Source organism: Jaculus jaculus, chromosome 2 (assembly GCF_020740685.1).
Source record: "Jaculus jaculus isolate mJacJac1 chromosome 2, mJacJac1.mat.Y.cur, whole genome shotgun sequence".
Lineage (NCBI taxonomy): Eukaryota > Metazoa > Chordata > Mammalia > Rodentia > Dipodidae > Jaculus > Jaculus jaculus.
Window position 1 is genome coordinate 136,735,602 of NC_059103.1, and position 13,728 is coordinate 136,749,329.

Here is a 13,728-nt window from a genome sequence, read left to right on the forward strand (position 1 = left end):
GCCCCAAGACTAGTGAATTCCAGGTCAGCTTGGGCTAGAGTGAAGCCCTACCTCCAAAAGCCATCCTCCTCCCCCCAAAAAACTGGTTTCAAGTAGATTACTAAGAAACCTAAGCTAGTTGTTAATTTGTTGTGTACAATAAGTATGGCTAGCTGGGAGTAAAAGCGCATGCCTTTAATCCCAGCCCTTGGGTCACCAGGGTAGGAGGATCGCCATGAGTTTGAAGCCAGTGTAAGACTATACAGTGAATTCCAGGTCAGTCTGGACTAGAGCAAGACCTCGAAAAAATTTTCTTTATTTACTTAAGAGAAAGAGGCAAAGACAGAAACAGAGAATAGGCCTGCCAGGGTTTATAGCCACTGCAAACAAACTCCAGACACATGCACCCACTTTGTACATCTGGTTTATGTGGGTATTGGGGAATTGAACCTGGGTCCCTTGGCTTTGCAAACAAGTGCCTTAACAACTAAGCCATCTCTCCAGCCCCAAATTTAGCAAATTGTCTAAGCTCCACAATAGACTCTGAAATAGCAATTCCTACTCCTCAATAACATGAAGGTTAGTGGAAAAGTTTATAGAAGAGCTGGGATAATCCTGAAATGATTCACAAAATTACACCTTTAAAGCTGAGATTTTAACATTCTATAGGCTGGAGGGAAAAGCCAGAGAATATTACAGACATGAAAAAAAAAAGTAGTGTAGTGGCTGGAGAATAAAACTCAGAGAAACTAATGCAATCATCCAGATGAAGAGGTGAAAGAACAGAGGCCTCACGCAGACTGAGAATTTATAAGATTTCAATACAGGGACTAAAAGAGGGGGATGGATTATTTAGTGGGTGTGGTGGTTTAAATGAGATGTCCCCTAGATATAAACCTTTCCTCCCCTAAGCTGGTTTTGGCGGAGTGTTTTGTCCCAGCAACAATAAGCCAACTGCAACAGTGGGTGAACAAAGGAAAGCAATTCATTTCAAAGACAGGAAAAAGGAAATCTGCTTAGGACATGTTGCATGTCAGTAAGTTACATGAAAGTATCTAAAAGGAAATCGAAAATATGGTTCTTAGTGAGGCTATGAGGAGGCCACATTGTGTTAATAGAGAGAAATTGCAAAGGAAGTGAAGACATGAATACTGCTCTTACTGCTAGCCTGGCAATTCCAGGGCGGTGGTGACAGACTCAGTGATCAATCAAAACCCATCAAGCGGAAATCCAGAGGCTACAGAGAACTCAACACTAGATCAGACTGTCAACAAGCCTGCCATGACTCAGGGAACATTGTGGAAAAGGTGGTGGAAATATTTTAAGAGTCACAAAGTAGATACAAATACCCTAAGGTACAGGCTCCCTGCTACCCCATAGGGACAAGGCCTTCATACCCCACAGTAAATAACCAAAACCCACTAAGGAGGGCCCCTAGGATAATAGGCACAGGATAAAAGAGTACAACCTGTTATAACATATATAAAAATAATTTTTAAAATGCACTCATTGAGCTGGTGGTAAATCACTTGCCTAGCATGCCCCAAGCTTGAAGTTCAATTTCCAATACACAAACAAAACAAAACAACTACTACTTCAGAAATATCTTTTTTCATGTTAAAGTGCTGGCAGTTTTACTCACCATTGCTTTTTGCTATCATCTTGAAAATTTAACTTCACAGAAAAAAAAAAAAAAAGCCTGTTAATATTAAGAAAAGGTCTGGGGGGCTGGGAAAATACCTCAGAGGTTTAAGGTGCTTGCTGGCCAAAGCCTGCTGGCCTGGGATTTGATTCCCCAGTACCATTGGAAAGCCAGGCACACACACTGACACATATATCTGGAGTTCATTTTCAGAGGCAAGAGGCTCTAATATGCCCATGTGGTGGTGTTTTTTTTCTCTATCTCTAATAAGTAAATTTTCATTTTCCTTTTAAAAAAAGAAACAAAACAAACAGGTGCAATAGTGGCACGTCTGTCATGGTGGAAACCAACTGCCCTCAAATTGGACTGGAGGCCCGCTCCATGGAAGGGACTACGACCCCGATACAGAAAACTTAAAACAGGTAGTCATAAGCCCTAGAGGTGTAATGTCTGCTGCTGTTTGGCTAAATGTATATACTATGCGTATCAAACTGCCCAGCAAGCACTTCTCTTAATGCTCATACCTATATATTAATGCTACTCTCACTTTTGGTAGAGAACCTTCTCTTTTCAGATGGCAGTGACCTTGGGATGACTCAGAAGGCATCATGGTGCTGGAAAGAAGTGACAGAGTGCAATATTTCTATCACATCTTCCAAAGCTCAGGGTCTATTGTGGAAGTAGTGGTGGAAAGAATCTAAGAGCCAAAGGAAGGGTAGGACTCCTTACAACATGCTCCCTCCAGACACAAAATGGCCTGGATATCCATGACCTCATAGCGCCTGACACTACCTATGCAAGACCATCATAAGAGGAGGAAAAGATCATGACATCAAAATAAAAGAGAGACTGATTGAGAGGAGGAGGGGATACGATGGAGAATGAGTTTCAAAGGGGAAAATGGGGGGAGGGAGAGCATTACCATGGGATATTGTTTACAATCATGGAAGTTGTTAATAAATAAAAATAAAAAAGAAACAAAACAAAAAAAGAAGACCCCTGTGAAAGAAGATCTAAGAGAAATGCAAGATTCTAGTCACAAGGGTTCAATCAAAACCACAAAACAAAATCACATTGAAATAAGCAATGCCAAATAGCTTGTACACAGATGCTTTATTGAATGTTAATAGAGTTCAACACTGTCTGCAAGATTCTCTTACAATGGAAAGTGTTCTCATATATCAAAAAACTCAATTTAGTTAGGATAATTGCTGTAATAATATGAAACCTTAAAACAAAATACAGTATGATGTATGTGTAGTCAGTTTCCTTGTAAGAATGGCTGCTACATGTATGTCTGACACTTTTATAACAGGGAAAAAATCCAAATGAACACAACAGTAAAAAAAAAAAGATGACAACATGCCAGACATGTTTATAATTAAAAATCTTGCAAAGAGTAACAAAGCAGTTAATTAAATAATTCAACCCAAAGATGTACTATGTCCTATAAGCCCAGGCTGATCCACAATATGTTAACATTTGGTATAATCTAATATAGAAGAAAAATTATTCTTCTAAGATAGTATACTTTGGTGACTAAAGATAACTACACCTAATCCATCTAAGGGCTGCATTGTTTAAAAGTCATTATGCACTATTAGCTCAAGGTAACTGAAATGATGCAGTATGATTTTGCCATAATCACTGGTTTTACAAACTAAAATTTCTGTGAGAAGTTCATTTATTAAGAAAAAATCAACATACTTAATATGCTAAGATTTAAATTGGTTTCTCTATCTGTTATCAAGAAGGCATAATCTTAGTACCAGCATATCTTTACTTCTCACTATCAGTACACAACGACTAGAAAGTTGATTTAAATAGCTTAAAACCCTTTTAGGTCTACTGTTTGAGCTAGGAATTAAAAGAGAAATTTCTATTAACAGAAAGATCAAAAAAATCTTAAGCTTGTATTGTTTTGGTTTGTTTTTAAGGCATAGTAGTATTTTGGTCTTTGTAAGAATTTGCCTGGTAATGGTTGAACCCATCAAGCTAACTTGAGAACTTGCCATCATTTGCTTTTTATCTTTTCACACAGTGCAAGTGGTGGTCGCTCTTTCCATCTCTCATAGCAGCAAGCCGATTCTACTGCTTTCTGTAGCAGCATACTTCAGGAGTGGAGAGGGAGAGAGTATGTCAATTATAAATAATTCAAACTACAGTGTACAATTCTACTTGTCTGTCAGTGTTTAAGTTGACAGCATACCATTATGTCTCAAAAATACATAAAATCTCTACCACAAAAGCAAATAAAGACATTCATTCAAGAAGAAATAAAATAAGTGCAAACACCTAAAATAGGCAACTGAAGCAACTGTTGTAACCAGAAAACATAAAATATTTATAAAAGGACAAAATATTTGTATAAATAAAAGATAATGTTTTCTACTTTCTGAAACATTGAGTAAATACAATAAACTTCTAAGTGCAGACTGTTTTAGGGACCAAGGTACCATATTATTTTTAACAAAATGCAAAAATTTCAAACACATATACAAATTACCAAATTAATTTATATGACCTTCCAATATAATTTAAAAGAAAATATTAAATTATTTAGTACATTTTTAGAACTACTTTATAACCGACATGATTTAAAGGGCATAGTGCAATATTTAGGTAGATGTGACATACAGTATAAGATACTGTATTCTTTGCAGCTATAATAACTATTTCATACTTGAAAGTCAAAACTGTTCTTTACTACGTTAACTGTAATGACAGGAAATTAGACTGACTTCTAGACACACTGTATATATATATATATATGTATATATAAATATCTACATTTAAGCTTTAAAAATGAAAATAAATTATAAAAACAGACTTCTTTCCAATGTACAAAGTCTTCCTGCTCCTACATACTGTACAATACATTCAACAAAATTCTCAGTTCTTCTGAGACTTATGAAGAAAATACTGACTATTAATGAGAAAAGTCCCATTTCAATGCTTTGTAAAGTACTATGCTCAAATAAATATACTTAACACTGTAGTTAATTTTGTTGCTGAAAAATTCCAAAAAATAGTAGTGCAACTTCCTAGCTTCCTTTAGACTCCTTCCCACTGTGTTTCTTTATAAATGGTAGTCTGAGTAAATCAGCATATGGGCAAAAGTACTTCATAAAAACCACTGTGCTTCTCACACACAGATTAATACCAGAGATAACAACAAGTACTTAACACTTGTTTATAACAAAAATAATACATATATATAGCCTCAAGAGAATAGCGACCATTTATCTTGTGAAGAAAATATGTGAGAATTTACTTTTAGAATACCCATGAACATTCTTATTTTCTCATTTTGTTCTTTTAATTTTTTAAAAAAATATATCTTAAAATATGAATAATGAATTTGCCTACCCCTTACTTAAGCAACTCATTAGCTTTGTACATACCCAATTTAGAAGAGATGAAAACTGTTAGGGGTGTATTAAAACTTACTAAAGAATTAAGAAAAATTTCATTGCAACCTAATTTAACATAAAATACAGTAAGGGAGGGGCATTTCATCAAATTCAGTAACAACTACAGTATTAGAGCTCTTGAAGTGCTGCTGGTAGCTGTGTAAGTACTCAGGTATCTTCTTGCTTGTTCAGTCATGATAAGTTGGTCTTCTGTCTTCCCATACACCACTGTTTCCCATTCACAATTGGACTAGGAAGAAAATATCAACAGTGGTGCAAAAATCAGTAAAAGAACTATCCATACTACTTCACAATTTAACTTTTAGGAATTATTTTGAGTGGATATACTATAATTCCTTATTGTAAAATACTTCGGTAATAGCACTTTTTTAAAATGAGATGCTCTCTATTTTTAAAATACATATTAGGTAGCCGGGTGTGGTGGCGCACGCCTTTAATCCCAGCACTCGGTAGGCAGAGGTAGGAGGATCGCCGTGAGTTCAAGGCCACCCTGAGACTACAGAGTTAATTCCAGGTCAGCCTGGACCAGAGTGAGACCCTACCTCGAAAAAAAAAACAAAAAACATATTAGGGCTAGAGAGATGGCTCAGCAGTTAAAGCGCTTGCCTGCAAAGCCAAAGGACCCAGGTTCAAATCTCCAAGACCCACATAAGCCAAATGCACAAGGTGGTGCATGTGTCTAGAATTCGTTTGCAGTGGCTACAGGTCCTGGTGTGCCCATTCTCTCCATCTTCCTCGTTTTCTCTCTCAAATAAATAAATAAATAAATAAATAAATAAATAAATAAACAAAAACAATATATCAATATACACACTAAAGGACTGGAGAGATGGCTTAGTGGTTAAGGTGCTTGCCTGTGAAGCCTAGGAACTCATGTTCAAATCTCCAGGTACCACGTAGCCAGATGCACAGTGACACAAGCACACAATGCCACACGTGCGCACATGTCTTGATTTGTTCACAGCAGGCTTAAAGTCCTGGTGTGCCCATTCTCTCTCTCTCTCCCTCCCTCTGTCTATCTCCCCCCCCCCCACTTTCTCTCAAAATAAAAAATTAAAATATTTATTATCAATTTTATTTAAAGTTAATTATTTTAATTATCTGTATTGATCACCGGCCTATGGAGGTAAAATAAATGTTTTGACCCTATAACTCCTTACAAATCAAAAGGGAAAAAAAAATGTTAATCTTAATTGCTTCAAATTTTTATAAAAGTTTTAAAGAGAGAAGAGCTACTACAGATGCAGCACTGGAAGGACACTTAATTGCCTGCGGGAAAGGCTCTGGATTTGATTCCAAGCACCATAGGGTGGGCAGGGAGAAAGAACAACAACAAGAAAAGACTTTAAGAAAAAATGTAATGTCAAAAAGGGAGCAAAAAATGGCTGGAGAGACGGCTTAGTGGTTAAGGCGTTTGCCTGCAAAGACAAAGGACCTCGGTTGGATTCCCTAGGACTCACATAAGCCAGATGAACAAGGTAGCGCATGTTATCTTAAGTCCATTTGCAGTGGCTGGAGGCCCTGGTACACCCATTCTCTCTCTCTCTGCCCCTTTCCCTCTCTCAAATAAATGAATTAAACTTTTTTTAAAGTGAGCAAAAAAAATTGCTTTATTTTATAAATTAGAAAATATATCCATCATAGAAACTCAAGGTTTTTTTCATCTCTTTTAAAGAGCAAAGAATTTTATATAATAAACTTTCCCAAGAAGTTCTATTAATTAGAAATTGGGTATTCAAATCATTCATTCATTCATTCATTCATTTTATACAGAGAGATGAATGAATGAAGAAAAAGAAGGGTGTGTCAGGGCTTCCTGCCTCTGCAGAGAAACTCCAATATGCATGTACCACTTTGTGTATCTGGCTCTATATGGGCACTGGGGAATTGAACCTAGGCCATCAAGCTCTGCAAGCAAGTGCCTTTAACCACTTAGTCATCTGGTAAGCCCCACAAAACATTTAAATTAAGAAAATGCATTGCATGGCTCTTTGAAAACAGTAGCTCAAGAAAGATAGGAAGTAGCCATATTTGATCACCAAAGATGCTTGCAAGGAGTGTTTGAATGTCAGGAAACTGCTTGCACTGCACTCTTACATTCTCTGAAGTGAATTCCTAAAATAATGCAATTAAAAGTTTCTCCAGCTTTCATTTCTAGCCCCTTAGGCCATATAACAACAGGAAAAAAAAAAAAAAAAGACTTTTGCTTTATAGCCTCTAAGCCACAAAGTTTATTGGGAACCATTATACCAACAAAACCATGCTGACATGCCTCCAATCACTTACCCTTTCAGGATAGCAAATATGGTTACACAATTTTTTATAGGAGATGAGGTATCAGAAGTACAATTAGATGTCTTTAAGGAGGAATCACCAAAGAGCCAGACATGGTGGCACAAGCCTATCATCCAGCACTTGGGAGGCTGAGGTGAAAGAATGTCAAGTACAAGGCCAGTTACATGGCATGAGAAGAGCTTAGCTTAAAATTAAAATAAAGAGATAAACAGAAATAACTAAAAGAATCTTTGGCTACCACTCTAGTTGTATAGTTAATATGTGCCCTGGTGAATGAGTCTTTCAAGCCCAAATCAACTTAAGAGTGATAAAATAATGATGAATGCTTATTGTAATTGTCAATTTTGAATTTTAAAAAAGTGTAATATGTTATCAGTAAGTCTAAAGTGATCATTGAATAAAAACAGAAAAAAAAAATCACTAAAGAAATGCATAAATCCATACCTGAAGATTCTTTTCCAATTTGACAACTTTAGAAGTGTTAGGGTTTGGTTTCATTTTAGGAAGTGTATATGTTTTGTTGGTTGAATTTATATCTTGTTTTTCAGGAGTCAAGTTGCACCTATTGTCATGTATTTCCAATAATGGTATCATTAATAAAGATGTTGTAAGTATATTTTCTGACTAAGAGAAAAAAGAAAGAGGAAAATAACTAATTCAAAAGTAGAGACAAATAGAGGGACTATTGAGTGTTTTTTCCTCCTAGAAAGCATTTGCTCTGATGAAATTTCTAGTAATACAGTAACATAATTAACCAAACTAAATACTGAAATTAAAAAAAAAAATTGTGAACCACCACTGTCTGAGATCATATTAAGTAATCTAATTTCCCTCAAAATAAAACAAATTTTAAAAAAGAATGAAGTATGTTTCATAATTAATAGTTTATCTCTGAACGAGACAGAATGAAACTAAATCTAAATCTCTAATAAACTAGCCATGAGAACAAAAGCAAACAACCAAAAAAACAGGCATTTAAAAACATTAGTTTTTTACAAACCTGCATGTCTGAAATGTCTTCAGCTAACAGTTGGGTGCCTGATTCTTCTTTTTCCCAATTATCTAAGGCTAGTGATTTTCTGACTTTCTTCATTGAAGCAGTGTGCTAGAATGAGTGATTTAGAAAGAATCATTATAGCTAAGTCAAGTTAGACATAATACAATAATACTCAAAGAGCTCAGTGTAACAATCCCAGCAGGTGGGAAGTGGATTTACAAGTACTGCAAGTTTATAGTCAACCTGAACTACATAGAAACCTTGTCTCAAATAAACTAAAAATTAATTAGTTAAAACAATACTAAAAGATTACCTCTTGTTTGCAGCTTTTGTAAGCAGGTTCATCTTCCTCTTTGAGGAATATGTCTGTTCCAGTTTCTTCTTTTAAAACTTCTCGAATATCTTCTTCCAAGAAGGCAAGTGGCTGGGACTAAATGGTTTTTAAAAGATTTTAAAAGTTTGTTGCTAGCAATTTCTTTTTCTCTCCGCATATAAAAACCTATCTTTAATACTTTTCCATTGTTGGCATAACTTTCTTCGATTCCTTATCGATATATAAACTAATTAAACCATCAGTTTTATAGCAAAAATAAAATCAACTTTCTACCCCTAAAAATTATTGGAAATAAAGAACATACCAAAATTAGCCATCAAGTAATCAAGTATTTGTAATGAACTTGTCAAAATTTGCATCTACCTAGAATGCTTTTGGCTTTTCTAATGTATCTTAAAGGTGACTTATGAGTGCAGATAACCAGAACACTTCCTATTATATTATATTAATTCATGAACTACTGCTACCACTACTATAGTAGTGGTAACTAAGCACACACTATATTGAAACTCAGAACAAACCCCTTTGTTTGTATTGTGTCAGCTACACAATAAAAACCTAGTGTATGGTTAATGTTTGTGCACAGAAGTAAAAATAGCCTTAGTAAGGTTTCCTTGATCCATCAGTTTCTTAAGCACCATTATTTAAATACTTGTAATAAAATATTATGCTACATTAAGCCATTTTCAGTATTCCACAAGGATACAACAAAAGGTTATAACTTTTTAGTAAACAGTATAATTTCACTAAATATTATAAATAGCAGTCAGGCGTAGGGGCACATGCCTTTAATCCCAGTATTCAGGAGGCAGAGGTAGGAGGGTTGCCATGAGTTCAAGGCCACTCTGAGATTACATAGTGAATTCCAGGTCAGCCTAGGCTAGAGTGAGACCCTACCTTGAAAAACCAAATATATATATATAATTTTAATAAAACATTAAATTTATTTTATTCTATTACAAGTAACCATAAGTGAAACCACTAAGATGTAGGTTTTAATATAAAGAAAAATGTACCACTAACAACTCTCTTGCTTTCTCGAGATGGCATAAAGAACATAAAAATTCAAAATAAGCAAGTAACCTCTGCTAATATCACTTCTATTTTACAAGCCATACAGAAACAGATTCACAGCCTGCCAGGCACTAGTGTGATATATGATGAACAATTATTGGAGAAAATCTGCCAGCTCATGCTTAGATGATCCTGAGACAACCCAACTCCAACTTGGGTTCCCTAGGATATTCCCAAGGTCTAGAAGCCCACAAGGACAACCCTCTAAAGGTGACCAGTTTGCTGTGTGCTCACTTCTCATTTACTCCTTACTTTTATTATTTCTCCCCAACATTTTCTTCCAAGACTATCTTCTTATACTCCATCAATACACTTTCAGGGTCCTTTAGAACAGTTCCCCTCACTGGGAGAGATTCTCTAACTATCATATTTCTACACCTCCATTCAGCCAGAGGTAGTTCAAGAGCTGACCTCATCGTCCCCAGTCCTCCAACAACAGTTAGAGGGTCCTCTTATGAGGGGAGAATGAAAAGCAGGTATAGTTAGGATGATTGGACCCCTGGAGGTGAAAAAGGCAAGAAAGTTTGCACTTGCTAGAAATCACAGATGATCTGACTTCTTATCTCTTGCCTAGTTGCCTAGACCTGTTTTTCCACAAACACCCAGGACTCCTCCTGAGAAGAAGGACTTCCACAGGATTTAAACATCAAGTTCAGCCTCTAGAACTTGGTGTCAAGGCAAACCTCTTCCGAAGATAGCCCCTAGCCCTAACCAACCAGCTGTCCCTCTGGTTCACCTGAGCCGAAGACAGACCAGCACTATAAGGTTATAAATACCTTTGCAATGGGTAGGCTCTCTGACCACTTGGGAACTTCTAGCTGTGGGTGAGTTTTTCCCTCAGCTGGGCCTGGGCTGGCTCGGCCCCCTAGCCCTTACTCTCCACAAGGGTTCCTTTATCCCTTCCAGCTCCCCACATGGCAGGAGCTCCTTGAACTTTCTTTTCTCTCCTTTCTTTCCATGGTTTTTCCAGACCCTCCACGTGGGATCTCTGGCCACGTGGGTGCCTTTCCTTGGCTCAGCACTTCCCTCAATAAATATAATAATTTAATAATTAAAAACAAATAATACAAAAGCAAAGATTTATTAATAGATAGCTCAAGGACAAATATCAACACAAATTCATTAATCAAGAGAGAAAATTTTGTTTCAGTTTCAATGAAGTTTTTTTTTTTTTTTAATTAAAAGGACAAAAAAAAAGCCGGGCATGGTGGTGCATGCCTTTAATCCCAGCACTCAGGAGGCAGAGGTAGGTGAATCACCATGAGTTCAAGGCCACCCTGAGATTACACAGTGAATTCCAAGTCAGCCTGGGCTAGAGTGAACCCTACCACGAAAAAACAAAACAAAACAAAAAAGGATTAAAAAGTTTCTGTTTTATTAAAACTAGCAAAGTACTTGAAAATAAAAGAGTACATACCACAATTTTAAGAGGTCCATATTTTTTTTCCTGAGCAGCAAGTGCATTTTTAAAGGGGGTAGGAGTTCTTGGTGTGGTACCCAATATAGATCTTCTGATGGTAGGTGTTCTAAACCTAGTCAATCATTTAGATGTGTGTTATTGTCACAGCTTGAGTCCATATAAGTTAAAGGAAACAAAACTAAGCCAGGGGCATAAACTACATTTCTTACCTATGCTTTATTTAAACGCTATAGCATTGTTTAAAAAATAGTTGCCTAGTATAATTCTTATTCCAAGCACTCATCTTAAGGACTAAGGTTGGGAAAAATTACTAAGAATGGCTTGATTACCGTCAAAATTTTATGCTACATTTTGTCAGTTTTTCAGTATTCTAAAGGAATACAACAAGATTAAGTTCTAAGTTCTATATGAATAAGGATTATGATATACACCATTTATTTGGATAAAAAGCTAAACTACCCCTTGGCATAATACTTCCCATTTTTTCCTAATATAATTATTTTTTTTTAAAGTTTTTATTTATTTATTTATTTGAGAGCGACAGACACAGAAAGAAAGACAGACAGAGGGAGAGAGACAGAATGGGCACGCCAGGGCTTCCAGCCTCTGCAAACAAACTCCAGACGCGTGCGCCCCCTTGTGCATCTGGCTAACGTGGGACCTGGGGAACTGAGCCTCGAACTGGGGTCCTTAGGCTTCACAGGCAAGCACTTAACCGCTAAGCCATCTCTCCAGCCCCTAATATAATTATTTAATACCTACTTACCCTACATTTTCCTTTTGATCTTTGGGAGTTGTTTCCTTCTGAAGAGGAGTTGTAATGAGAACTTTCTGTCCACAAATGGGGGTTGATGTAAATGAAGGATTTTCTATATTAAGTTGTTCATTTCCAGGACATGTGTTAAAAAACTAAAAGGGGAAGAGAGTTTACAATTTTTCATCAGAATCCCTACCCAAACATCAAACTGGTAAGACTTGCCTATTACTTACTCATTTGCTTTAGGAAAAGATTAACAATAACATTAAGATTATACTCTACTTTATGGAAATGAAGTACCATATAAGCAGGAATTGTGTCTACTTTGTTCACTACTGCCTCCCAGAGACTTGAAAAAGCATTTACCATATAATAGGCATATGTAGTATACAGGTTGCTTATAATTGGTCAAGATATACAAAAGAGTACAAAGTTTTAACAACAAAACAGCATATTATCAAATAGAGGTGTACAGAACCCAAATAAAATTGCTGTGATAAGTTCAGCAGTTTTAGGGCTAGGGATGTAGGTCAGTTGGCAGTGCTTGCTTAGCAGGCATGACGCCCTGGGTTTAACCACCAGCTCTGCAAAAACTGGATATGGTGGCACAAGCCTGTAATCCTAACACTTAGGAGGTAGAGGCAGAAAATCAGGATTTCAAGTTCATCCTTAGCTACATAGGGGGCTGGAGGCCAAGCTAGATTACACAAGACCCTGTCTCAAAAAAAAAAAAAAAAAAAAGCAATTTTGCTCAAGTATAATGAAAAAATAATAATTTTTGGCTGTCACTAATAAAAGATTTTAAGTGGTTTTCACTATAACAGTACCATGAATTAAGAACATAATCATTTAAGCTGGGCATGGTGGCACACACCTTTAATCCCAGCACTCCAGAGGCAGAGGTAGGAGGATCACCATGAGTTTAAGGCCACTCTGAGACTACATAGTGAGTTGCAGGTCAGCCTGGGCTAAAGTGAAATCCTACCTCAAAAAACAAAACAAAACAAAAATGACTATAATAATTAGCTGAGCACAGTGGTATTCATCTTCAGTGTCAACAACTCAGAAAGCTTAAATTCAGAACTTTGAGGCCAGCCTGAGGAAGAAAGAGGCTCTGTCTCTACCTCCCCCCAAATAATAATATGTTTGGCTTATAACAAATTCATTAGTATAGCACATTTGCCTATCTAGAACACAGTACAGGCCTTCTTGAGCAGATAAAATTGAGTCCATTTTCTACATTATATAATATACTCATTGAGTCTTAACTTACAACTGTGAAATACTAGTTTATTTTATAGCCAACAGAATTAGAAGCACTGGTGTGAAGAAATAAAATTTGCTTCAAAATGCTACATATGAACAACCCTAGTTGGACTCAATGGGGTGTACACACACACACACACACACACACACACACACACACACACACATAAACCTAAACTAAAAAGACATCAAGGCAGAAGAAGGACTAGCTGGGGAAAATGGTTCAGTAGAAGGAGGAAGGGAAGGAAAGACAAGAGAAGGTTATGATCAAAATACATTATATACATGTATAAAATGGAAAATAAAAATATATTTTTAAAAAGAATGTTGCTTACAAGTGGTATTTATTTGAGCTATAGCACTCATATTTCAAAATATTTGAATTACCCTAGGATTAACACTTAAGCCCTCATTAAAAAAAATATTTTTTTTTATTTGACAGAGAGTGTGGTGGGGTGAGAAAGAGAGAGAGAGAATGGGCACACCAGGACCTCCAGCCACTGCAAATGAACTCTAGACACGTGCGCCCC

At 36.4% G+C, this 13,728-nt stretch overlaps 1 protein-coding gene across 1 annotated transcript in view; it reads right to left on the reverse strand.

The window, feature by feature from the left end:
* Positions 1-4,199: 4,199 nt before the first annotated feature.
* Mybl1 (MYB proto-oncogene like 1) overlaps positions 4,200-13,728 on the reverse strand; it is a 59,953-nt gene continuing 50,424 nt past the window's right edge. The window contains exons 11-16 of the mRNA XM_004653308.2: positions 11,942-12,084; positions 11,173-11,287; positions 8,661-8,777; positions 8,351-8,455; positions 7,795-7,974; positions 4,200-5,284 (exon numbers count right to left, since the gene is read on the reverse strand). Of these exons, the coding sequence (XP_004653365.1) occupies positions 5,156-5,284; positions 7,795-7,974; positions 8,351-8,455; positions 8,661-8,777; positions 11,173-11,287; positions 11,942-12,084 (789 nt within the window). The 3' untranslated portion in view covers positions 4,200-5,155. The remainder of the gene's footprint in view (positions 5,285-7,794; positions 7,975-8,350; positions 8,456-8,660; positions 8,778-11,172; positions 11,288-11,941; positions 12,085-13,728) is intronic.